We start from the raw sequence: 27,031 nt of genomic DNA on the forward strand, positions 1-27,031 counted from the left end.
ACTTGTATGTTGATAGCATTTGGACTTCACTCAATTTGTCATGGCATTGGGATAATGATGTGCACTAAGCTTTATAACTTGATTCAACATATGATGAACAATGTGAGATCAATTGAATCAAGTCTCCAATGCCGATGGTACCTACAAACAATCATCCACTTTTTGATGGTATCCAAACAACTTTGGGTCCTCTCAAGTTAGGAGTAACATACTTAGGCATAGCCTTAGTATGAATAGTGGAATTTTTTTCAATTGCAACCAATGAGGTACCATTGCCATCCTTCCTAAGTATAGAATCATCATCAATTGAAATAGGCTTAGGAGTATTACCTAGGGGACATGAATATGCCATGTGTCCCTTTTCCTGACATGAATAGCACTTTCTCTTTGATTGAGTCTTTTCTTCTTTGCACATGTGGTGCTTCTTATTGCCTTGCCTCTCATAGATTGCTTGAGCCCTCTTCTCAAGCTTGGTAGGACACTTAGAGGCAAAGTGTCCCACACTTCCACACTTGAAGCACTTGATGTGAGCATAATCTTTCTTCTCATCTTCATTCTTGCTCATCATCTTGGCATCTTGAGTTTGCATTGGATGCCTTGCCTTTCCACCCCTTCTTATTTTCTTCTTCTTTATCATCAAATCATCACCATCTTCATGGTTGATCTTGATTTGCTCTTGGGGTGTCTTCTCTTGCTCAACTTGTGGCTTTGGTTGAGGCTTCACTTGTTGCTTCACCAATTGCTTGGTTGGACACATTAAGGTAAGATGACCCCAAGTGCGGCACTTGAAGCACTTCACATGCCTTAGCCTATCTTCTTCTTTCTTCAACTTGAGCTTTTCTTCATTAGGGCAACCATTTGCAAGATGTCTCACTTCATGGCACTTGAAGCACATGAAATGAGAGAGCTTCTCTTGTTCTTGCTTCTTCATCTCTCTTTCATATCTTCTCTTGCCCCATCTTTTGCCCTTGATCTTGCTCTTGTTGAAGCCAATGCCACTTATGTCATTGCGGCTTTCTTGATGACTGACTTTGCTAGTCTTGAAGCCGACTCCACTCTTGTCACCAAAGTTTCTTTGAGTCTTCAACATATGCTCAAAGGTGACTTGAGAGTTATAGCACCTCTCTAACTTGTTGCTCAATTTCTTCACTTCACTTTTGAGCTCAATGTTCTCCTTCAAAATGTTAGTCTCACAAGACATAGAAGTAGAAAAGCATTTAATTGTGAAGAACATGGCATATCTAATAAATCATCACAAGAGGTGGATACATGCTTCTTGCCTACATCACAAGGGTTAGCAACATTTTGCAATTTATCATTTGATCCATGTGATGAGCTCTCATTATTTTTAAGTTTCTTTGTAAACATTTTAATGAGAGAAGCATGTTGTTCTAATAATTCATCATGAGATGCAAGTAGTGTCTCATGATTCAATTTAAGCTCATCAAGTGAAGATTTATATGCATCAAGTAATTTCTTATGTTCTTCACAAGAGTTCTTTAGAAATGAGTTTTTATTTTCTAATTTCAATGTTTTAGCTTTCTCATTTTCTAAAGACATGGTCATGCTAGCAAGTCTACTAACAAGCTCATCATATGAATCAACATGATCAACCACATCATCATTTGATACCTTAGTGTCACCTTGTGACATGAGACAATGTGGTGTGGTGGTTGGGCTTGTAGTAGCATCATCATGGCTTGAGCATGAACCATCATCACCATCAAGTGTGCATGGGGTAGCATCATCACTTGCAACACTTGTGGCATCATCATCAACGTTGTCAAGTGAACTTGTAGTAGATCGATCATCATCACTTGACCGTGAGGTGGAGCAATCTTTCACAATCACCAAATTGTGATCATGCTCGACACCCTCATGCACCTCCTTCTTAGGCTCATCCTCCTTCTTGAATTTGCCATCATCCCATGTGGAGGAATCACCGAAGGTTTCCTTGATGGACTCCCATATCTCACGAGTGGTCCCCTTGTAGTTTACTTGCTTCATCAAATCAAAATGTAAAGCATCCAATAGAAAACAACAAGCATGTGCATCAAATTCATAGAGGACTCTTTGAGCTTTGGTTAGAGTTCTATGATCCACATGGGTGAGACCACTAGTGACAACCCACCAAAATTTAGATCCCTTTGCACGAAAATGATCAAGCATGTGATTTTTCCAAAGTGCAAAGTTTGTGCCATAAAAAATGTGTGCCTCACAAACATTTAGCCCATTAGACGCCATCCTCTCGGGTCGGTGAAGACCACAAATGAGAGACCGGGCTCTGATACCACTTGAAGGGTCGAGATGGCAGACTAGAGGAGGGGTAAATAGTCTTTTCTAAAATTAATCATATCGGCTAACTGAAACAAGTGTGGAATTATAACTATCGGTTTAGCCAAGACTACACCCCTCTATCTATGTTCTCTAGCACCTTCCAAAGATACTAATCAAGCAACAAAGGTGCCGGGCTAGCTAGAGCTCACCTTACCAATGCTAGGAGCAAGGTCACACTAACCTATGCCTCTAGTACTTTAAGCAATAAGGGAGCTCCTACACATGCTAGTAAGCAAAAGCACAAAGTCAACTAAGCTCACTAGCAATGCTCAATAACAAGGCAACCAATGCCAAATTAGAGAGCACAAATACTTAACTACACAAACTAAGTAATGTGACTAACAAGGTTACACAAACCAAATTAGCCACGCACGGGAGCTACTTCTATGCTACACAAGCAAGAAGGTAACTAGTAAGCTACACAAGCTAACTAATTTCAAGAGCAACAACACAAGCTTAATGTATATGAAAATAATCGCAAGCTTGTATAACAGGGATGCAAACCAACAGGAAGAACAAGGTTGACATGCTGCTTTTTCTCCCGAGGTTCACGTGTTTGCCAACACGCTAGTCCCCGTTGTGTCGACCGCTCACTTGGTGGTTTGGCGGCTAATTGGCATCACCCGCCAAGCCCGCACGTCGGCCACCACAAGAACCTACCCCGAAGGTGAGGGTAGCTCAATGACACGCTTTACTAAAGTTGCTCTTTGTGACTCCCGTGGGGCGAGCATAATGCCCCTCACAAGCTCTTCTCTGGAGCTCCACACAAACTTCTTGCGGGCTTCGACGGAGACCACCACCAAGCCATCTAGGAGGTGGCAACCTCTAAGAGTAACAAGCACCACCGGCTTACAACTCGATCACCTAGTGCCACTCGATGCAACCTCACGATGCAATCATACTAGAATCGCTCACTCACACAATCGGATGATCACTATCAAGTGTGTGTGAGATGGAGGGCTCCCAAGCACTCTCAAGCATGGACATAAAGTCCCCCAAGGTGCTCAGCTTCTGGCCCAAGGCCGACCATGGCTTCTATTTATAACCCCACGAACAAATAGAGCCGTTATCCCTTCACTGGGTGTTTTTTGGGCCGATCGGACGCAGCACCGGACGCTGCACCGGACGCATCGATCGTGCATACCGGACGCGTCCGGTCGCTATACCGGACATGTCTGGTAGCTGCCTGACCGCCATGTGTCCGACCGTTGCCTCTAATGGCTCTCTGACACATCGACCGGACGCTTAGCATGAAACGACCGGACGCTCACCTGCTGCGTCCGGTCGAGTCCAGTAAGCCACCATGGCCGACCGAACACGACTATTAAGAATCAACCGGACGTTGAGCCTCAGCGTCCGGTTGAGTCCAGTAAGCATCCTCTATCGACCGGATACGTCCGGTCACACTAGACCAGATGCTGCCAGTGTCCGATCGACTGCTCAGCCGAACTCCACCTTTTCTGCTTCACACCGGACGTGTCCGGTGTGGCGACCGGACACGTCCGGTCGCTGAGTACGCCGCCAAATACCGGACATATCCGGTCACCATACCGAACGCGTTTGGTCACTCTGTAATCGACGTGACTCACTTATTTTCATCACCAACTTCTTCTCCTTTGTAAATGTGCCAACACCACCAAGTGTACACCACCATGTGTATGTGTGTTAGCATTTTCACAATCATTTTCAAAGGATTAGCCACTCAACTTGCCACGCCACTCGAACCTAGCGATGATGCAAAGTTAGATCACTCGAGTGGCACTAGATGACCGATATGCAAACAAGTTTGCCCCTCTTGATAGTATGGCCATCTATCCTAAACCCGGTCATAAACTTCTCTACTCACCTATGACAGGTGAAATGAAATGCCCTAGGTTATACCTTTGCCTTGCGCATTCCATTCCATCTCCTCCAATGTTGATGCAACACATGCACCAACATGATCAATAATGATATGATCCACTTCATATCATCACATGATCATATTGGTTCATTGATCTTGACTTTACTTGCTCTACACCGTTGCCATCGTCCATCGGCACCAAGTCTTGCTCAAGCTTCACCGCCACGTGGTCCATCACTCCAAAGCCTTCGACTTGCCCTTCACGCTTGCAACCAGTCCATCAAGCCAAGTCTTGTCTTGATCTTCTCCACCTTGATCATATGACTCAATGTCATGTCTCATGTGCATTTAAGCTCCTTCATCATCACATGTGTGAGCTTTACAACATCTCCAAGCCATTTTCTCCTTCATGGCATATGTTGCTCACACACATGTACCTATGGACGTATCACCTGTGTATCTCACATAAACACAATTAGTTCACCTAAGTTGTCACTCCATTACCAAAACCAAATAAGGACCTTTTAGATGGCTCCACATTGTGGCCCTGTCCGTCACTGGCGCCATGCGTAGGCATCATCTGCCGATCATGGCGCTCCATTCTATCCTAGCAGACATCGTGGTGAGCTGATGCGCCTGTCAGCGTTCGTACAAGGGTTAGGCAGAATAGCACCAGCATGCCCGACATTATTCTTAATGTGAATCCTCAGGTATGGCCCATCATGGCCACGGGTTATGTTGGGGTGTGCCAGTCTCTTCCTTGGTGTCAGAGTTTTGACCTAGGCCCATATGCTTGGACCTGGAGTAGTTGGTGGTGGTATGGGTCTTCGTCGGGTGAGACGAAGCCCACACCTAAGGGGTCTGGCGAGGCGGGAGCCCGTGGTCTTGGGGTCAGGTGAGGCAAAGCACAAACCCAAGGGTCAGGCTAGGTAGAGAACATAGCCTCAGAGTCAGGCGAGGTGGAGCTCATGGCCTCGGGGTCAGGTGAGGTGGAGCCCACCCCTAAAGGTCAACGTGAGGTGGAAATCATGGGCTCAGGGTTGGGCGAGGCGGAGCCCGGCCCCAGAGGTCAGGTGAGACAGAGATCGTGGCCTCAGGGTCGGGCAAGGCGAAGCCCGTCCCAAGAGGTCGAGCGAGGAGGAGATCATGGCCTCAGGGTTGGGTGAGGCAGAGCCCGGCCCTAGAGGTCGGGTGAGACGAAGATCGTGACCTCAGGGTCGGGCGAGGTGGAGATCGTGGCCTCGGGGTTAGGCGAGGTGGAGCTTGCCCTCGGATGTCAGGAGAGGTAGAGCACATGCACCTAGGGGTTGGTTGGAGCTATAGGCGTGCTCTTGACTGCTCGGTTGAATCAATGTTGATGACCATTAACTCATCCTCTTCGGGTACCCTAGTATTGGTCCCTGATAGTAGCCTCCAAGCCTGTGGAGGAGTAGAATACTCCTTCAGAGGCTTTTCTGAATGGGGGACTCTAAGGGCCTTGGCCTTTTCTTGTCGCCCACAGTGTGTCCTAGGGACGGTGATTCCCTTTCATCATGATCGGGCCTCTCAGGGGTATAGCCATGAGATTTGGTGGGTCAGAAAAGGTCTTTCCTGATTTCAACCCCTACGTGGGTCTATCATTCTGTGACCATGCGTTTAGTCTCCTTACGAGTCCAACTTTCCTTGATCCCCCACACGTAGCAGGGTTCGGTCAAGGGTCGGCTCGTCTTCATTATCGTCTTCCCTCGAGCATTTTTTCCGATAAAAACGGAGGGGCTGAGCCGTGCCATGATTTTCCTCTATGGATGAGCCATGGTGCTCGGTGAGTTGTTAACAGGCTAGTTCGAGTGGGCCCCCCCGACATTGAAAGGTTCTTGTGTGGTTTTGGTAATTGAGTGACAACCTAGGTGGACTAATTGTGTTTATGTGAGATACACAGGTGATTAGTCCATAGGTATATGTGTGTGAGCAACATATGCCATGAAGATGGAAATGGCTCGGAGATGTTGCAAAGCTCACACATGTGATGATGAAGAAGCTCATTGCACATGAGACATGACATTGAGCCATGTGATCAAGGTGGAGAAGAACAAGACATGACTTGGCTTTATGGACCGGTTGTAAGTGTGAAGGACAAGTAGGAGGCTTTGGAGCGACGGATCGCGTGGCGGTGCAGCTTGAGCAAGAATTGGCATCGATGGATGAAGGCAACAGTGAAAAGCAAGTGAAGTCAAGATCGATGAACTAATAAGATCACGTGATGATATAAAGTGGATCATATCATTGTTGGTCGTGTTGGTGCATGTGTTGCATCGACATTGGAGAAGATGGAATGGAATACGAAAGGTAAAGGTATAACCTAGGGCATTTCATTTCACCGGTCATAGGTGTGTAGAGAAATTGATGACTAGGTTTAGGATAAATGGCTGTACTATCAAGAGGGACAAACTTGTTTGCATATCGGTCATCTAGTGCCACTCGAGTGATCTAACTTTGCATCATCGCTAGGATCGAGTGGCATGGCAAGTTGAGTGGATAATCCTTTGAAAAATGATTGTGAAAATGCTAACACACATACACATGGTGGTGTTGGCACATTTACAAAGGAGAAGAAGTTAGAGTTGAAACAGATCAACTCGGTGAAGAAATAGAGATGAAAGGAGGTCACTGTGAGTGACCAGACGTTGGCCTCGGTAGGACCGGCATGTCCGGTCAGTGGTAGCAGTGAACATGCGGTCTCGGTCGTGTGACTGGATGCTCAGGGTCTGCATCCGGTCAGTGCTGACGTACGCTGATGTGGTGGTGTGAGGAACAACAGTGACGCGTGGCATTCGGAGAATGACCGAACGCTGATGATGTGTCCGATCGTGACCGATCAGACACGTCTGGTCACAAAATAGAGGCTCGAAGAGCTCTCTGGAAACGACTGGACTCTGGTGTAGGGTCGAGATGGCGACTAGAGGGGGGATGAATAGTCGTTTCTAAAACTTAATCGCGTCGACTAACCGAAACAAGTGCAGAATTAAAACTATTGGTCTAGCTAAGACTACACCCCTCTATCTATGTTCTTTAGCATCTTGTAAAGATCCTAATTAAGCAACAAAGGTGTTGGGCTAACTAGAGCTCACCTAAACAATTCTAGGAGCAAGGTCACACAAACCTATGCCACTAGTATTTTAAGCAATGAGAGAGCTCCTACACATGCTAGTAAGCAAAAAACCAATGCCAAATGAGAGAGCGCAAATACTTAGCTACACAAACTAAGCAAAGTGACTAATAAGGTTACACAAACCAAATTAGCCACGCAAGGGAGCTACTTCTATGCTACACAAGCAAGAAGGTAACTAGTGAGCTACACAAGCTAACTAATTACAAGAGCAACTACATAAGCACAATGTATATAAAAGTAATCACAAGCTTGTGTAAGGGGATTGCAAACCAACGGGAAGAACAAGGTTGACACGATGATTTTCTCCTGAGGTTCACGTGCTTGCTAACAAGCTATGTCCCCATTGTGTCGACCGCTCACTTGGTGGTTCAGTGGCTAATTAGCATCACCCACCAAGCCCGCATGTCGGGCACTGCAAGAACCGACCCCGAAAGTGAGGGTAGCTCAATGACACACTCAACTAGAGTTGCTCTTCGTGGCCCCTGCGGGGCGAGCACAATGCCCCTCACAAAGCTCTTCTCCAGAGCACCACACAAGCTTCTTGCAGGCTTTGACGGAGACCACCACTAAGCCATCTAGGAGGTGGCAACCTCCAAGAGTAACAAGCACCACCGGCTTGCAACTCGATCATCTATTGTCACTTGAAGCAACCTCACGATGCAATCACACTAGAATCACTTTCTCACACAATCTGATGATCACTATCAAGCATATGTGAGATGGAGGGTTCCTAAGCACTCACAAGCATGGACACAAACTCCCCCGAGGTACTCTACCTCAGCCATGGCTAAGACCACCTTCTATTTATAGTCCCATGGGCTAAACTAGCTGTTACCCCTTCACTGGGCAAATTTTGGGACGACCGGACGCTCTAGTCCGATCGACCAGACATAGGACCTCAGCGTTCGGTCGCCCGATGCTTGCCATGTGTCATCACCTTCAAACGCTGTTCACCCAATCTCAATGGTCAAGTGATGACTGGACGTAGCTGCTTAAGTGACCGAACGCACCAACACCAGCATTTGGTCATTTCCAGTAAGCATCCAGTCACGACCGAACGCGTCCGGTCGATCACGATCGGACGCAGCATCAACATCCGGTCCTTCTCCAACTTCTCTGCATTGCCTACGTCACCATACGTCAACCTAACCAAATGCACCGTGCCAATGTCCGATCACTTTTAGCACTAGCGTTTGGTCGAAGACTAATGCTGCGCGTTCTCTGCTGCCACTGATCGAATGCAGGACTCCAGTGTCTGGTCACCACATGACCAGCGTCCGGTCCACTCTATGAGACCTTGTCTTTTCTATATAGGGCGCTGGTGGCACCGTTGGACTGTCCGCACTCTATGGGTGGACACTCCACCGATGGAGTTTCAAACCGTCTCGCCTCCGTTCCATCGCCGAGTTAATCCACATCAACTCCAACTTTATCTCCTTTAAAAAATGTGCCAACACCACCAAGTGTACACCACCATATGTATGTGTGTTAGCATTTTCACAATCATTTTTCAAAGGATTAATCACTCAACTTTCCACGCCACTCAATCCTAGCGACGATGCAAAATTAGATCACTCAAGTGGCACTAGATGACCGATATGCAAACAAGTTTGCCCCTCTTGATAGTATAACCATCTATCCTAAACCTGGTCATAAACTTCTCTACACACCTATGACCGATGAAATAAAATGCCCTAGGTTATATCTTTACCTTGCGCATTCCATTCCATCTCCTCCAATGTCGATGCAACACATGCACCAACATGATCAACAATGATATGATCCACATCATATCATCACATGATCATATTAGTTCATCAAACTTGACTACACTTGCTATTCACCGTTGCCTTCGTCCATCGGCACCAAGTCTTGCTTAAGCTTCACCGCCACGTGGTCCATCGCTCTAAAGCCTCCAACTTGCCCTTCACGCTTGCAACTGATCCATCAAGTCAAGTCATGTCTTGATCTTTTCCACCTTGACCATATGACTCAATGTCATGTCTCATTTGCAATTAGCTCCTTCATCATCACATGTATGAGCTTTGCAACATCTCTAAGCCATTTTCACCTTCATGGCATGTGTTGCTTACACACATATACTTGTGGACTAATCACTTGTGTATCTCACATAAATACAATTAGTCCACCTAGGTTGTCACTCAATTACTAAAACCACACAAGGACCTTTCAATATCTCCCTTTTTGGTAATTGATGACAACTCTACAAAGATATAAAAATTAAGCTCTTTTGGATTCATGTTGCTTGCCCAAGCAATTTTACCATGTGTAAATGATTTTAGACAAGTACCACAAACCTGAAATGGTAGTATTACCCCTACATATGTGCTAGAGTGTTTGATTTGAAGCTCGCACATATTCATAGATTGGAATTGTGGAAGAGTAATTACTACTAAATGATGCTAAGGTGTATAAAGTAAATCTTTGAAGCGTGATACCAATCAAAGTTATACCTTTAAGTTCATCCTTTGCACTATGGTTAGCTAGATATCACTTGGAAATAAAATCACTAGATACCTCATGAGATCAACATTAAAACCACGGTACTAGCATTAGTTGAAAATCATACCAAGTGTCTAGCTATCATCCTATGCATGCTAGTTTTCATTTCATCTATCAAATTTTACAACTAGCATACATCATACAAGCATGCATATTGAATTTAAGAACTTATGCAATGCAAGTAAGCACATGAATATGCACATATCAAATGCAATCAATCAAAGTTCATGAGCTTGCTCCCCCTACTTGTGTGCTTCTCTTGTCCAAGAATTTTGATCCATCTCTTTTCTTCAATGTTGCTCCCTCTTTGTCCATGTCCATGTCCATGTCCAACCTCTACTTCTTTGTCTCAATCTCTCCCAAAGTTTTCACATCTTATCTCTCCCCCCTTGTACAATCTCAATCTCAAAGCTTTCATATCTTTGTACAATCTCTCCCCATTTGTCATCAATTTCCATAAAAGGTGTACTTCTCATTGATGCAAATGTATGCATTTGGGGTAGATGGTTGAGGCTTGAATCTTGCATTTTTGATGGACATCATTTGATTGGTGGAATGACACCACTTGAAGATACCACTTGTAACCTATACCACTTGTATCTTGTCTAGGGCTTCTTGAGATACCACACATAGGATCTTTGATCTTGATATCAATTTGTGGTACACCTCCCCCTATGTGATAGCATGGGTCATTCATTTGATACACTTGAGCTCTTGTAGGTGATGGATGCATTCTTCATTTGATGATCACTTAATGTTGAGGATCACTTGTGGAACCATCATCTTGCATGATTGATACCATGTGTAGATGTGATACCACTTGAAAGAATCTTTTAGTATGGAACCACTTGTTGGATTTATCAATAAGAACCATTTCTTGAACACTTGCTATCTTCATGAGTACCACTTATGGGATATCACTTGTGAGTTGATCTAGACATCACTTGTAGATTCTTGATGAAATACTTGAGTCTAGATACCACTTGTAACAAACAAACTAGATATCCATTTGCATTGTTGTCTTGTGCTTGTACTCTTATCACTATCATGAGCTTCTATGGTTGACTTGAACTATATTGATTTGTTTAAGCTTCCAAGTCCTGTTTGAACCAATGACAAGCTTCTTCACACCTCTTGCAAGGGTTATCTTGTCAATGTTGTACTTATCACTTGTTAGCAATCTAAATTAAGTCAAGTAATTGGTTTTATTAGCTCATGAACAAATTCATATACTAACCACTAGATCAATTTATCATTCAAGCAATAGTGGTAGGCTATGAATTTAAACATTTTATTTGTTATGCATGGTCCTATGAAGCATGTACTATATGCTCTAACCGCATACTAGTAAGGGATGAAATGATCATGCACATTACAATGATACCTTTGCTATGTTGGAGTAGATGATAGTCACATAGATTTCAATTCATTACTCCAATAGCAATGTGAAGTTCAATTATAAGCTTGGTGAAGACCAATAGACACCATTTTGAATTTCACTCTTCACCCATATGAAATGAATACTACTTATGATCAAGTGCACTTTTTTGTTGTGGTTGGCTTGCTTCTTCTTTTCATCTTTACTTACGTGAGAGCATCAATTTGAGAATACTACTTGAAATATCATGACTAGCTCTCTTTTGGTTGTTGCTTGCTTTTCTTGATCAACCATTTTGATTGCTTCAACTAAGCATTTTAAATGTTCCTCGGATCACCACTTCCATGTTAACCTTCCAAGTACCACACTTGGTTCACCTACACATAGGCGGAAAGCCCCTACACTAGGGAGAAGTGATCTCTCTCCAAGAACCATTCTTGACACTCACTTGAAATAACTTGATTGATTGATCCAAGTGATGGACTTAACTTGATGAGTAACCTTGATTCCTTATTTAAGTCCTTTTCTTTCTACTAATTTGAGTCCTTTTCTTTCTACCAAATGATTTCCAATCATCACTTGAACTTAAACTTTAACTCGAGTTTGATCTTGATTTTCATCTTGAGTACCAAAAGTGTGCAAAGTACACTCCATAATCAAATAGTCATGTACTCATATCTTGTCATGCTTTTAGATCATCTCCAAACCAACTTAGGTACCTCAATTACTCTTAAGCATGTTTTCAATTGAGGACCTTTCAATCAAAGTGACTTTAGATCAATCCAACATTTGTCACTTTTCTGGTAGATTTTGTACCCTTCAAAGCAATAAGCATATCTCCCAAAGTATAAATATAAATACCACAAAATTTGGTGGAGATGTGCTTCACTTAGTTATCTAGCAGCTGTAAAAATTTGAGATTCATTTGGCTTCTAGATTGCTACCAGATTTCAATTATTCCACCACTGCTACATGTTAAAAACTGATGCACTATAGCTGACAAGTTTCACTCCAAAACTGAGGCATCTCTTATCCAATTCTCATGAAATTTCTATAGCATCTCATAACATAAGTCTAGAGCATGTACACAAATTTTCATGCCAATCCAATAAGTTTTGATCACTCAAACATGACTAAGATCACAGCTAGCTCAGATTTTCAATATAGGATAGATTTTAATCACTTGAGCTATACTTCGTCAAGTATGAATTAAACTTTAAATCAACTTGTTTGAATACTTTCACAAGACATAAATCCATTTAATCCACTTACTAAATGTCATCTCATGAATTTATCCAACACAAATCAATCCAAACTTGTTCTGGTTAGCCTTGGCTAGAGAACATAGATAGAGGGGTGTAGTCTTGGCTAGACCGATAGTTTTAATTCCGTATTTGTTTTGGTTAGCCAACATGATTAAGTTTAAGTAATGACTATTCACCCCCTCTAGTCACCATCTTGACCCTACAGGCATCCCATTCGTGGGGGTCTGGCTTGGGTCAGCTGGTGACTGACTCTAAATTCTCAGCGGTCAATCCATATAGTTCTCCGATCCGTTTGATCGGTCCCAAGGGCTCTCTACCTTTCTTCGATGAAAAACCATGGATCGAATCCACCCAAGGCTCGAACATGGGCTAGGATGCCCACGACGCTCGTGTGCCTAGGTACTGGCTGCTAGCGGGCCCATCTCTTTCCACCCTTCACTCTAAAACTATCCGGAGAGGTTGTCGTACCCATCGGTGGGCCAACCTTCAAACTCCTGAGCTTAGACGGGCCATAGGAGTGTTTTCAGCTCCGTATCCCTCTTACCTATGATGGGTCATGGCCCGTTTAGGGAGGCGAAACATCTAGCGCATTTTTTGAGGGGACGGCCATAGGTTGCATGGACACACCCTGCGACGAGACATGATGACAGGGTGTGGCAGGTGTGGAGATCTAAGCAGGCGATTTGTTTCCTCACACTCGTCGCCCCTATAAAACCAAAGGGTTAGCCCTCCGGGTTTCATACGCACGCCTACATCCTTGCCTCTGCAGCCACGCTGTCGTCGCCAATGCTTAGGTTTCCTACCTCCGCATCTCCACCGCCATTGAGCTCGTATCCATCTGCTCCCACCTCCAATGGATCCGTGGTGCTGTTTCGACATCACCTTCCAGCGCATGAAGGGCCTCGTTCATCGTGGTCTTCTTCACATGTGGACCTCGATCGAGGAGTGGTTGTTGCCCGACGATGAGGGTTCGCCATCATCGCCCGATGGCAATGTGGTGTCGTTCGCCCACTTCCATGAGCATGGCCCTGCGACCCCCACCCATAAATTCCTCTGAGGGCTGCTGCACTTCTAGAAGATTGAGCTGCAGCATCTCAATCCTAATGGGATCCAGCACATGGCGGTGTTCGTCGCACTATGCGAAGGATTCCTAGGGATCAGCCCTCACTTCGACTTGTGGAGGTATTTCTTTACCATCAGCCTCTAGAGGAAGAGGGAGAAGGGCGATAGGCAGGAGTTGCACATGCCGATAGGGTGCATCGGCATCCAACTTCGAAATAATCGAGTCAGCGAGTACCTGTCCATGTGGCTCTCGATGTCCAACAAGGGATGGCACTCGCAGTGGTTTTACCTCAAGAATGACGTTGCCGCCCCTCTACTAGAGTTCACCGGGCGCCTGATCGAAGAGGCCCCGGAGCAGTGGAGGAAGTGGGGCGTGCCGGAGAAGGACAAGAAGAAGATCCGAGACCACATCACCGCCATCCATATCCTAAAGGAGAATGGCCTAAAAGGGTCGGGCGTCATCAGGGCCTACCACGCGAGGAGGGTGGCACCCTTGATGACGCGCACGCTCCCGCTATACGCGATGGCGCTCGAGGCGTCGTTCGACGGAACGGCGCTCTCCGAGGGAATGCTCCCCAACTCTGAGATCACGCAATGCATCAAGGAGGCGATGGAGCCTTTGTGGGATGACGCGGGTGCCGCCCTTGACTTCATCTACCCGGTGCCGGGGCATCCTCCGATGCGGTCGGAGCCAGGCTACATCGTCTTCATAAGTTTCCCTTTCTCCTACCTTCTCTTCAATTGATTTCCTGACCCTATGGGACTAACTTTGAGAGGGGCAGAACCAGCCAAGGGACCTCATCCTCACGGATCACCCGGCTCCGCTGCCGAGGGATTTGACCGTGAGGGCGGCGAATCGCACCAAGGGCGAGCAGCTGATGAAGGTGAAGGAGGACAAGAAGAGAAAGAAGCAGCAGAAGTTGTGGGCGTAGGAACAAGGGGAGGACACCGACAATGATGATGACGATGACGATGGTGACGATGATGAGGTGATAGAGGAAGAAGAAATGATAGCCGACGATATTGAGTGGGATAACCTAGAGAACGAGGATGCGCTGACAGGCATCGGTTCGTCCTTGCAGGCATCGGGACCCTTCCCGTCCCATGGAGGGGAGCGTACGTCTGTGGAGCCGACGGAGGCGGGACATACCGTCGACCTACCCCAGGAGCCAATAGAGGCGGGCGGCTCTGCCATAGCGCCCGAGGTGCCAGCGGAGGCGGGTGGCCCCGCTGTCGCGCCCCAAGAGCCAAGGGGAGTGGGGCGTTCCGTCAACGTGCCCCAGGAGCTACCCGGGGTGAGCCCCTCTGCCCAGGAGCAGGGGGCGGGCTCGAAGCGGCCTTGTTCCGACGAGGCGGAGCAAGGGTCGGGGGGTTCGTCCTCCAAACGCATCTGACGCTCGACGACGCCGAGGTGAGTTATCGATTCCTCTGTTTTTCCTGTTTTAGTCGGATTTCATCGTGACTTGTGTTTTTCGTCCTTTGCAGCGTCGGCAGGCAGCGGAATCCCTTGGCGCTGGCGCCGAAGAAGAGCATCGCCCTCGGAGCTCGGGCGAGGCGAAGATCGCGGCCTCGGGGTCGGGCGAGGCGGAGCCCGCGCACCTAGGGGTCAGTTGGAGTTGTAGGCGCGCTCTTGACTGCTCGATTGAATCAATATTGATGACCATTAGCCCCTCCTCTTCGAGTACCCTAGTATTGGTCCCCGACAACAAGAGGTGGTCCTAGGGCCTAGGTTGCCCTTCGCTGCATCACGGACAACGGGCGAGATAGAGAGCGGCTTGTTCTCTCGAGAGGATGAGAGGAATATGAATGTCATTACAGATGACACTATTAATACATGTATACTTTTTAGCTCTTGATCCAAATAGTACTAATAGCTAAGCTACCATTAGTTATCTATAGAGAGGCATTTGACTACATCAACCTATGTGATGTCTCGGCAACAGTGATGACAAAACTGACAAGAACAACTGAAATGTACTACACTATTGTTATTACTTGAGCGTGGAGTCTTTGATGCAGTGGAATCATCGGACAGGGCATTTTTAGAACACAGGAATTGCGCAGAAAATTCACATAAATTAGTTCACTTTTATAGAAAAAAGGCAGGATTTTTTTCCGTGTTCCAAACAGCATGTGAACAGTTGACGAAGTCTTCGGCCCCGTTCGCTTTCTGGAGGAATCTGGATGGTTTAAAGGAATGCTGGATGAATTTGTGAGAGAAAAATACTGTTCCAGATAAAAAAAAATAAACGGATCAAGCCGGATTTAAAGGCACGCGAACGGGGCCTTCGTGTTACACTGTTAGAGCAGTAGGCCTCTCTCCCCCAGTCCCCTGTCCGGCTGTCGTTCCAAAGTTGGGCCGGTGCCATCATCACCCAACACGGGCCCTTCCATGGCTTCAGAGTCGACCATTGCGCACACGTCATGCCAAATTCGCGTGCGCCAGATGAACCCCGGTGAGGGTGAGGCGTGGCGCGGAGGCGGTGACCGCTCCGGCAGAGGGCCAGCCAACGTGCCAAACCAACGGGCCCGTGGCCCCGGCCGCCGCAGCCCGAGCAAGCCCTTTCCGCGACTCGTTTGCGTGCGAGCGAAGCGAGCCTCCGCTCCGCTCCTCCCCTACCCCCGCTCGGGGCTCCCGGGACTGACGATCGGGGCCTGCCCCCGCTCGGCTCCACCGGTCGGTCATCCAAAGCGACACAGGAAGCAGGAGAGGCCGCGGCCGCTGGCGATGCACAGCACAGCGGCGTGAGGGGAAAGGAGGGACCACGCGGCCGCGGCCGCCTCGCTAGGGCTAGCGCGCGGCACTGGCAGAGTGGCAGTGGCATCCACCGCGCCCGCGCGCCTCTCGCGTCCACGTGAACCACACCGGCACCACCACCACCGGCCGCGGCCCCCCGGGCGATGGCACAGCCAGCCCCCACCCAGAAAAAACCCAACCGCCCACCACCCATACCCAGCCCCCGCCTTATCCTCCTCCATCGCCGCCGCCGCCCCCCGCCCCCAGCTCATCATCTATTACGGGGCTTCCGCCCCCCAACTACTCGTCCTCACCCCCACCCTAGTCGCCGCCCGCCCGCCCCCCAGATCTAGATCTGAGCCTCCCGTGACCAGATGATGGCCGACGACCCGCCGCGGCGTCCGCCGTCGGCGCTAGAGAGGAAGAGCGCGCCGGCGCAGCCGTGGTCGCACGTCGAGACCATGCACCTCATCGACGCGTACGAGGAGCGCTGGACGGCGCTGCGCCGCGGACAGCTCAAGGCGCACCAGTGGGAGGAGGTGGCGGCCGAGGTCGTCGCCCGGTGCGCCGCCACCCCGGGGGTCGTCGCCCAGCGCAAGACGGGCACCCAGTGCCGCCACAAGCTCGAGAAGCTCCGCAAGCGCTACCGCACCGAGGGCGCCCGCCCCGTCACCTCGCTCTGGCCCTACTTCCGCCGCATGGATCGCCTCGAACGGGGGCCCCTCGCCGCCTCCTCCGCCTACTCGGCCGCGGGTGGTTCTCCGCCTGCCGCCGACGGCGACGAAGAGGAGGAAGAAGAGGAAGAGGAGGAAGACGTGCAGGAGGAGGAAGGAGAGGAAGAGGAAGAGCTCGTCCCCCGCAACAACACCCGGAGCATCAACGGCATCATCCGGGAATTCGGCACCGGCCTCGCCCCGCGCCACCCGCAGCTGCAGCTCTACCAGCCGCCGCCGTCTTCCATCACGCCGTCCACCGCGCCCCCGCGCAAGAGGGTGGCCTACGAGGCGTTCCAGGCCAAGGCGGCGGTCAAGGCCAAGGACGGCGACAACGAGGCCGTGGAGACGGCCCAACGCGGCGGCGGCTCCTCTGGGCGTGGGGCTGGGGGAGCCGGCGCGCAGCTGTCGGCTGTGCTGAGGGATTTCGGCGAGGGCGTGATGCGGCTGGAGCGGCGGCGCATGGAGGTGCAGTGGGAGATCGAGCGCGGGTGGCAGGAGGCGGACGACCGCCACGCCAGGATGCTCCAGGACGCGCAGCGCCTGCTCCGTGACACCGTCGCCGCCGCCTGCGCCTTGCCGCCGAAGAAGGCCAGGAGGGACCATGGAGACTCGTAGCAATAGCAATTGACACCGTCGGTTAGTGAGCTGATGCTGATGCTAATGCTAGCAGGGAAGGCATCCTATCCCATCCCAACCCAATTGGATGTTCCTTCTTCCTTCGCAGGGAAGGATGTACCCCTAGTAGTGCTAGTTAGTCAGTTCGTATATGGTGGTAGTACTATTTTGCAGCAGCATCTTCTTTTAACTATGACTTTATTTATGTTAAGCTTACGTTAAGTAGCTAGCGATATCTGTGTTTGTGTCGCTAATTATCTGCTGTTTGCTTCTAGAGTCCTTGTGTATGAGATATGACAAAAATTGCATAGGTGCTTGGCATCTCGTGGAACCGGTTAGTGGCGATGAGGCAAGTATCTGACGAAATTGATCCTGATGTTGGACCCGCTTGTCACGACAGTTGTGCTTATACAGCCTATTCGCTTTTGATTTCAGTCAGGGTTTATTAGTCAACCAACAATGTTTTTCTCTCACAACAAACCAGCATCAGCCGGGCTTATCAGCTCAGAAATCAATCAGTGAACAGGCTCGTAGAAGAATTTAAAAAGCTTTGCTTTGATTTCCTCTGAAAACAAAACCCACTTGTTGAGGTGGGGAGAAATTGTCACCATAATGATTCATAAGGAAGCCTACATTACATTACATGTAACGATGCCAGTGGATACCCACTACCCACATCCAAACCCATACCCGCGTTGCTTGGGTAGGGTATGGATTACCCATTCTACTGTGGGTATGGGTAGGATAAAAGCGGATATTACCTCTGTACTGATTCTCTTAGTTGTAGTCAGCGGTAGTTAATGTAATAAAAAAAAATAGAAGACTGCACAGCGGAGGCGTGGGACAAGCGCTGCCTCGTCGGAGATGACGACGTCGGCGACCGGCCGGCTGCGACGCGGCACTGCACCCACGAGCGCGACCGCAATGGAGGCCAGCCACGCCGGCAGCCGGCGGCGCAGGACGGACGCTCCCTCGTCGAAGTCAACGTCGTCAGCATCGGGCTGGCCGGCTGCGATGCGGCGATGCGCTGTGTCCCCGAGCGTGATGGCGATGGAGGCCAGGCAGCCGGCGGCGTGGTACGTGATGCGCCTTGAGGAGCATCAGCACCCAGGCGGTGCGCCGGACAAGTTGCCGCAGCCGACGAGGAGAGCCCTGCTGCTGCTCCATGGCGCTATCGACGGACGGCGCGAGAAGCAGGTACCGGTGGATTACCCATGGGTTATCTGTACCCATTCAATATTATCCACCGGGTAGGGGTACGGGTTACCCATAATGTGCCCAACGGCATCGTTGGCTCTGTTCGATGACGAATGATGCGGATGCTGATTTGTCGTGAGAAAAATGGCTCATAAGTTCGCGAACAAGGCCGTTAATTACATGGTCAGTACCAGCAGAATCTGTGACGTGCATGACATGGAAGAGCATTACCTCACTCCCCAGTGTAAGGAATGCTGCTGTGCGTTGATGGTAATTGCACAAGTTGTTCTTTCTGATATATGCCGAATGTCAATCAATCGCTTAGACATTGCACCGGTTCAGTTTACCTTCAACCTTCTTCGTTGTCCACGTCCCGTGTTTCTGCAGAGTTGTGCTCCTGCCTAGGTGATTCTGGCTGATAAGGGTGTCAGCTTCACTTCTTCTAGCTTGGACTATCCTGTAAAGTGGTCGGTATTACCCTTTCTTTTTTTTGATCGGTATTACCCTTTCTGGTCGTGGAGCATCCTTTGTTCTCGTAGTCATCCATGGATTTGATTGAAGCGTTGCGACGTTGCGTTGCTGAAGAACCAGATAGATACCATACCATGTGATGCTGTCAGTGCCAATTCCCCCTAGGCTAACTTTGGTTTGCGTAAGTCTGGGCCCACAGAAAAGCCCAATGGAGCCGGCCCAGTCCGGTCTCTCCTCTCCAGGACCAGGTCCTTCGTTTCCAACCGGTGGCCTCGCCCGCCCGGCCGCCCCCGGCCACGACATCGTCACCCCCAACCCCAATGCTGCTGCCGCATCCCAGTCCCCTCGCGCCGCGCCGCGCCAGCTCCTCCTCCCCAGCGGCGCGCCTCCGCTTCCGCCTCCCGTTCCTGTGCTATCCTTACCCCTCGCCATCTCCCCGATCCCGATGGCCTCCGCCGATTCGCGCCCACGCGTCCGGTAAGTCGGTAACCCCCCATGGCCACGGCACTCACACACTCTCGGCTCGCTTGCACCACGGTCACACTCACCTCCACCCCCCCCCCCCCCCCCCCCCCCCCCCCCCCCGCACCTCGATCCGTGCTAATCCTGTGGGCATTTCGCAGGCGAGCCGGGGCTCGGCGGTCGCCGCGGCGTCTTCGGCCCCGACGTGCTTCTCTCGGCTGCGGAGCTACTCTGCCTCGCGCCGCCGGCCATCTGCTCGGTGGTCTGCGCCGCGCGCCTCGTCTTCCTGCCGGCTGGCTCCAGCGCTGTGCCGCCGCCGCTGGTGGTCCTGCAGTACGTGCTCTTGGTGGGTGCGGTGGCCATCGGGAGCCTCATACGGCGGAGGCAGTCGGGGCGACTCCGCCCGGGATTGACGGGGAGGGTGGAGAAAGTGGAGGAGACTGTCAGGGGCATGGTGGCGGCCGTTGCTGTGCTCTCGAGGACCGTCGAGAAGCTCGGCCTCAGGTTTCGGGTGTTGCGGAGGACGTTGAGGGACCCTATCACTGAGGTATTGTAGTGCTTATTTTGTTGAGTTCATTGCAACTCCATAATGAAATGTTCAATGGAAATTGTAGTTGTGTTTGAGTTTAATCCTCAAAGTTCTACACCTGTGCACTTCTTGACATCGCCAGGCTATTGCGCAGCAGGACATTGGCTGCAACCTTGCTAGATCAGTTATTGCTTGTCAACTGTTTCTTTTGATTCACAATGCTGGTGTACAGCCTCATTCAACGACCTGCCGGGTCTATGCTGTATGTCTATATGATCATGTGCTTGCACCATATTTAGCTTAGTTCTGAGAAATATTAGATGTGTATAATCCTGTGAGAAAATAAGCACCTGAAATGGTTCATAGAGATGCTTGGTTTCTTCTCTTTCTTGTTCCCCACAGTTATCTTGTTGGAGAAGCTGTGCAGCAAAATGTGTCAGGATTAACTGTTCTGGAGGTAACATGAAAGCATGGCTGTTTCTTCTGTGTATTTGTATTGTTGTAAATAATACTAGTAGCTATGCATCTTCTCTTTGGAGAAGGCAGGTCTACATACGCATGACACCTATGTTTGCTTTTTCAATATCATCAGCTGTTCTCAGTTTGCACAAATTGCTTTGGAAAAAAGAGCATCTCTTTGAGATAACACCAATAATTTGTTTCAGTCATACTTCTTAGTGACACAAATCTTTCTGGGATGATTTGTGATTGTTCCTGAATAAACCATAACTTGCTTGCACTGCTATAATTGCCTCCATTTAGCTTCACCTATTATCGCTTTCTTCCGCAGACAGCGGCTTTAGCGCAGAAGAACTCTGAAGCCACTCGTATTCTATCTGCACAAGAAGACCTCCTTGAAAAAGAAATCGGTGCAATTCAAAAGGTTCTTTATGCAATGCAGGTGATGTATCTTGGCTGTTTGCTTTGACATTTCTCAAAAGCTCAATTTCTTGAGTAATCTTTATTATTAGAAAAGTTTGCTGAGATATATATTGTGGTTCTGCTTTGTATAGTTCATTAGCCGGTTATGGCTGACTGGCAGTATGTTCCATGTTGTGGACAAATAATTGTGGAATTCTTATGCTAGCAACTAGCATACTTTCATTTATATCATTGTACTTCAGTACATTCATATGGTTAGCATAAACGCATGTACTCGATATCTTGAGATAGATATTAGAGTAGGTTTTAGCAAGTTGTCTTCCCCTCCTATTACCTATGATCACATGTATATTGTAGAACCCAGTTCATGATAATACTACAGCGAGATACTACCTGAAATCAATTGGATGTTGGCTAGAGTTTGCCACACAATAGGTACAGGCACACCATTTGGCACAGAAATTAGTTCTTTAAGGTTGGCAACAACTAACAAACAAGATGGATTTGGCGTGTTTGGATAACATCCACACATTGCCATACTTCCTTAAAAAAATTACCTAAGGTGTGGGTGTGGCTAACAATTTGCTTACCACACCTTAGGCAATAATTTTGGCAAAGAGATGACTCTATGACAGTGGGGCTTAGCTGAAAAGGTGTGGCAAGCCACAACCACAACTGTGGCAGGAAATCAAACCCTACGCCAAATCTAATTGCATCACTGGGATATATATTTTCCTCCTTCCAATGCATGATATATCTTACCTTTCCTGCTGAAATTATTCACCCTGAGCAGTATGCGCAACCAGTGGTTTTCGTTGTGTGCTGAAACTCGGAGATAATTGAGTTCTTTTTCCTTTACTAATACTGCAAGGTAATGGTTGCACACCTTAGGCAGAGTTTTTTTAAGGAAGTGTGGCAATTTGTGGATATTATTATTATTATTATTATTTTTCGAAAAACGCAGGAGAGCTGTGCTTCATTATATTAAGAAGAAAGCTGGGTTAAGAACCTTTTACAACACAAACCACACCACACTGTTTGACTGATTACATTCGCGCCCGTGAACTAGCTGTCGAGGCGACCGAACCATACATGCTAACCATCAGGGAGCGGGGCAGTCAGGAAGGACAGCCCCCGAGCACCTGCCATGTACCATAACCAGCGCTCCTACCCTGCAGCGACCAAGGCCCTGGGCCCCTGGCGACGCTAGGTGTTACCCCATCAAAAAACGCACCGGTTTCGGTGATTCCACAATGTCCAGGCCCCAAGGATTATTTGTTTGTGGATATTATCCAACTCACCCAATCCATCTTGATTCCACAATGTCCAGGCCCTAAGGATTATTTGTTTGTGGATATTATCCAACACACCAAATCCATCTTGTTTGTTATTTGTTGCCAAACTTGAAGGAACTAATTTCTGCCCCCAAAATGGTGTGCCTATATTTTTTGTGACATGGTGTTAGCAGATAGTCATCAATGTACCTCGAGTGTTGAGTCTTAATTGTTCTGCCTGTCTTTCAACTCTCAGGAAGTGGCATGATTCATGAACCAACACGTTTATTTACAGTATGCAAGTAATTGTTGCAGGAATTAAAATGTTTTCATCTGGCTTGTGTTCGAACAAGTCTCGTCAAGAAATTGTAGACCTTTTGCATTTGCAGACTTGGTGTTATATCTACCTTTTTCATTTGCACACATAAGAGTTTCTACGCTTATCTAATTGCCTCATTGGAATATTTTCCCCTTCCAAGGCATGACAAATCTTACTTTTGCTGCTGAAATTACTCACCCTGAACAGTGACCATGCGCAATCAGTTGTTTTCGTTGTATGCTGAGGAGGAGATAATTCATTTCTTTTTCCTTTTACTAATACTGCTAGCTAATTTTTGCTGTCTGATAAATAATTCACCTTTGGCTAAAGACCCAATCTATCCTGCAGGAACAACAGCAAAAGCAACTTGACCTAATCCTTGCGATTGGTGAAGCAAGAAGGATACTGGATGGCGATCAAGACTTGTTAGACGTGGACAGTGCTTGATCTTCCAGCGCAAGCCCAGCTCCAGAGCTGGGGAACAAACAAGTAGAAACAGAATCTGAAGCGGCTACAGGAGGAAACAACAAGCCCTGATTTTATCTTCTGAAATGGAAACAAGACGCATCCACAGGATAGACCAGCGGTTTGGTTCCATCCGAGATTGAGGAGCATGAATGAATGGTTAAAGACTTGAAGCGGCACAGCTGGTTGTACGTACTAACCACATTCTGGGCAAATACGGTCCAGGAGGATTGTACAGGGCAAGCTGGTGTATATTCACAAGACTGACATTTCATCATTTCTGTTTGGTCACAGATAGCTTCTCCAGGGCTTTGTACTAACCACATATAAATCAGCCAGCAGTAAATAATTCACGATCGTTTACGGCCTGCCGAACATGCTGATTATTGATTGATACGGACACCGCCGATGAAGGACTAATTTCGTTCAGTGTTCCTGTGTACATGTGTAATGATGTGCAATGATTCAGTGCTGTGCGTTTGCTTCTCTAGGCTTGTACGCCTGTGCCAATGTACCCACTTCAACGTTCATTGCAAGGTCTTGTTTGACAGTAGTATTGCAGTTGCATTTTCTGGTGTTCGTTTCATTTTGGTGGGTGAGCAAACAGTTAGGCCTCGTCCTGGTCTGGAGCATATATGACTGGGGTTATTGCCACTCGACTAACAGTGTAACAAAGACGACCCACGACCGTGCTATCGCCAAAAGTGCGTGGATCCTCGCTCACTTCACAATTTCACATGACATCTGTAGGCTCTACCGAGCTCGTGCTGGTACTGGCACGAGCAAAAGCCTGGACAGTGCTGGTCAACAGGAAGGAAAATCGGCGAAGAGTGATTACTAAACTCAGGCGATGACAATCGTCGTGTTCGCGCCGGCTTATAAATCGTACTTTTTCAGTTAATAAATAAATAATATTTTTTTTTTTACAATAAATCAGCCAACAGTATTTTCAGCTATAATTTGTCAGTCAAGCGAACAGGACAAATGCCATTGCCAGTTTTTGGCACACTTTAAAGGTGCCAGCCACAACCACAGGCTTTGAGTCTATTTCACCATGGGATTGGGATGCCTCTTTAGCCGAGTGCTTGGCTATAAATTAAGTTATAAGAGTAAGCTATATAATAGTTAGTCTTCTATTTATCTATAAAATTTCTTTATTAGTATATGTTTCCATTTTATTTCTTATTCCTCCTCACATGCCTCCATATTGAGACCCACTAGTGTCTACGCTTGCGTGCCCAGCTTTGTGCTTGTATGATTCTTTCTCCTTCTTTCACGTCAGCAAAAATATTAATTGGCTTCGCTATAAATTAATTGTTGTACCTGCTCTTATCGCCCTACTCACTTAACTTATAAGCCATACTTTTTTAAGTCAATAAATAATATTTTTTTAAAACAATAAATTAGTCAATAGTATTTTTAGTCGTGGCTTATCAGGCCGACGAACAGGCCATACGTCTGTTTGGGAGCCGATAACTAGATCCGGTTTATAGGAGAGTACTACTCAGTATGTGTGTACTTGCGCAGCAGCGATAAGCTTAGGATGCCCTACGGTGGAGTGGACACTGGAGGGTGGAATTGAATTGGAGCACTGAACCTGTGGCAGCTGCAGGGAGCCTGGAGCTGGGATTACTAGTACCCGAACCGACGCCCTCCCCATGCCCATGCCCATGCCCATGCTCTTGTCCTACTGTTGCCTTTGACAGCGCCTGCTCAAGGAAATTCATGGCCGGCCGGAGGGGACGCAGAGCAAGAGCAGGCACCCGTCCGTGTTCTCATGCCGCCAGTGTCAGCAAGCTCTCGCTCGATCTCGATCACTCGATGGACGATGGCAATGGCAATGGCAATGGCAATGGCAATGATGCGTGCGTGCAGCGTTTCCGTACCTCTGCTTCTTCTCTGGACGACCGGCCGGGTTGGTTCATCATGGCCACACCATTATTTACCACTGGCTGCGAGTGCGACGCCACTGTTGCATTAACTGGCATTTAACACATGCTGAGAGATGTGTCTGTCCCTGTGCGTACGGTGCTCCGTCGTGACTCTCGTGTCAAGAGTAACTACTCCTACCACCTACCAGGGGCGAATATATAGAATTTTGTCTAACGTTTGGCCGCCGAAAATATTTCATATACAATTCGGTAAATTTATTTAAGTAATTCAGTAATAATTATAAAATTAACAACGTGATTCGATATATATGCACTAAGTAACACAATAAGTAACCCAATAAAATTGACAGCGTGATTCGGTATTCATGGATTAAGTTCAAACCATCCGCTAAATATAGTATAAAATAGTTCAAAAGCCATATCGATAATTGAAATATAGGCATAAAAGAGAACCGAAGACTTACAATGCTATTTTTCTGACTATCAGCTTGTTCGTTCGGCTGTAGTTTGTCGTAAACGACCGTAAATTTTCAGCCGGAACAATATTTTTCTCACACACAAACCAGCTAGCAGTACTTCTTCACAAACCAGCAACGATACAAACCAGCCAACCAAACAGGTTGTATTTTATTCGACGCTTTCGAATGGACATAAATGTCTTAAGATTATACATCTTCATCAACTTCAAAGAAAATATACCGCTCAATGAAAGTGACTAGACAATCATCCAAAAGACTATCTCACATCTTATTTCTTAACTTTGTTTTTACTAAAACTATTGCAGAAAATACCCTTTTAACACTTGCCGTTGCCACGGATAGAAGCAATACCAATTTGAGGAGCTCATAAATCATATCATACACTTTGTACCTCTTTGTTTGAACAAGCTTAACTGAGAGATCAATAATATTGTCTAGACCTTTGAAGCTATCATCCTGTCTCATGTCATCAATATAATTATGTAGTTGTAATTTAAGTTTGAGTAAATTATTATTTGAGAACTCTTTTGGGTAGAACTCAGCTAGTCTACATAGCTTCTGTGCATCAAAAAAAGCAAATGAATTGGAAGGACTGAAGGCCGACATACAAGACAACAACTCCATATTAATCTCGTCAAACCAATTATCAAGTTCTTGACTTATTTAATCAATGACACCAATATATACTTCTCTTCTGAAGTGGCCGTCATTGGTTTGCTTTTGGGCACGAGCTTTCCTTTGCTGATTTTCCATAAGGAACATAATCATCATCCATAGCAGGAACTTCAACACTATGTTTATCGTAAAATGAAGTGACCCGCTCAAGAAAATTATTCTAGCCATCAGACCTCAATTCATGCATTCTTGTCTTTGCCACATTAACAAGTGATATTGCATTAAGAATATCTTAGTCCCTTCTTTGTAAACACTCGGATAACTCATTTGTATATCCAAAAATAGTATACATTAAGTGTGTAAAGAAAACAAACTCAAAGGTCTCAAATGCTCCAATCACAAAATGTATTTTGGTCCAATCATCCTTATATGAAGGATCATCCTCAAGATCAACCAGTACATCATGGATTGCTTCATACATGGTAATGATGTTGCATACCGTTTTGTAATGAGATCCCCATCGAGTATCTCTAGGCCTAGGCAAACCTATCTCTTAATGTAATCCGGTTCCAGATTCAATTTCACCATAGTCAAGTGCTTTCTTGACATTCTCAAGCCTAGCATTTCTAAGCATGTTGTGACGCTTACAAGAAACTCCAACAATATTCAACAAGATAGATATTTGATAAAAAACACTTGCAATCAGTATTTTTCTTGGCAATAGCAACAAGAACCAATTGAAGTTGATGAGCAAAATAATAAATATAATAAGTAGAACGTGATTCTTGCATGATCAATGTTTTCAACCCTTTAATATCTCCT

At 47.2% G+C, this 27,031-nt stretch overlaps 2 protein-coding genes across 3 annotated transcripts; both read left to right on the top strand.

Moving 5' to 3' along the window:
* The first annotated feature begins 16,184 nt into the window (after positions 1–16,184).
* Positions 16,185–17,978, top strand: LOC136472631 (trihelix transcription factor ASIL1-like). The gene has a single exon (XM_066470341.1). It carries the CDS (start codon positions 16,668–16,670, stop codon positions 17,622–17,624), a length of 957 nt encoding a protein of 318 aa, XP_066326438.1. The 5' UTR covers positions 16,185–16,667; the 3' UTR covers positions 17,625–17,978.
* Positions 17,979–19,571: 1,593 nt separating this feature from the next.
* Positions 19,572–23,795, top strand: LOC136472632 (uncharacterized). 2 transcript variants are annotated; one of them, XM_066470343.1, is made up of 4 exons: positions 19,572–19,769; positions 19,916–20,301; positions 21,074–21,184; positions 23,107–23,795. In XM_066470343.1, exons 1-4 carry the CDS (start codon positions 19,613–19,615, stop codon positions 23,203–23,205), a joined length of 753 nt encoding a protein of 250 aa, XP_066326440.1. In that variant the 5' UTR covers positions 19,572–19,612; the 3' UTR covers positions 23,206–23,795. The 2 variants fall into 2 exon arrangements, with proteins under 2 accessions (XP_066326440.1, XP_066326439.1); XM_066470342.1 differs by lacking the exons at positions 21,074–21,184; positions 23,107–23,795 and adding an exon at positions 20,686–21,065.
* The last annotated feature ends 3,236 nt before the right edge of the window (positions 23,796–27,031 follow it).

The sequence above is a fragment of the Miscanthus floridulus genome, chromosome 8 (assembly GCF_019320115.1).
Source record: "Miscanthus floridulus cultivar M001 chromosome 8, ASM1932011v1, whole genome shotgun sequence".
Lineage (NCBI taxonomy): Eukaryota > Viridiplantae > Streptophyta > Magnoliopsida > Poales > Poaceae > Miscanthus > Miscanthus floridulus.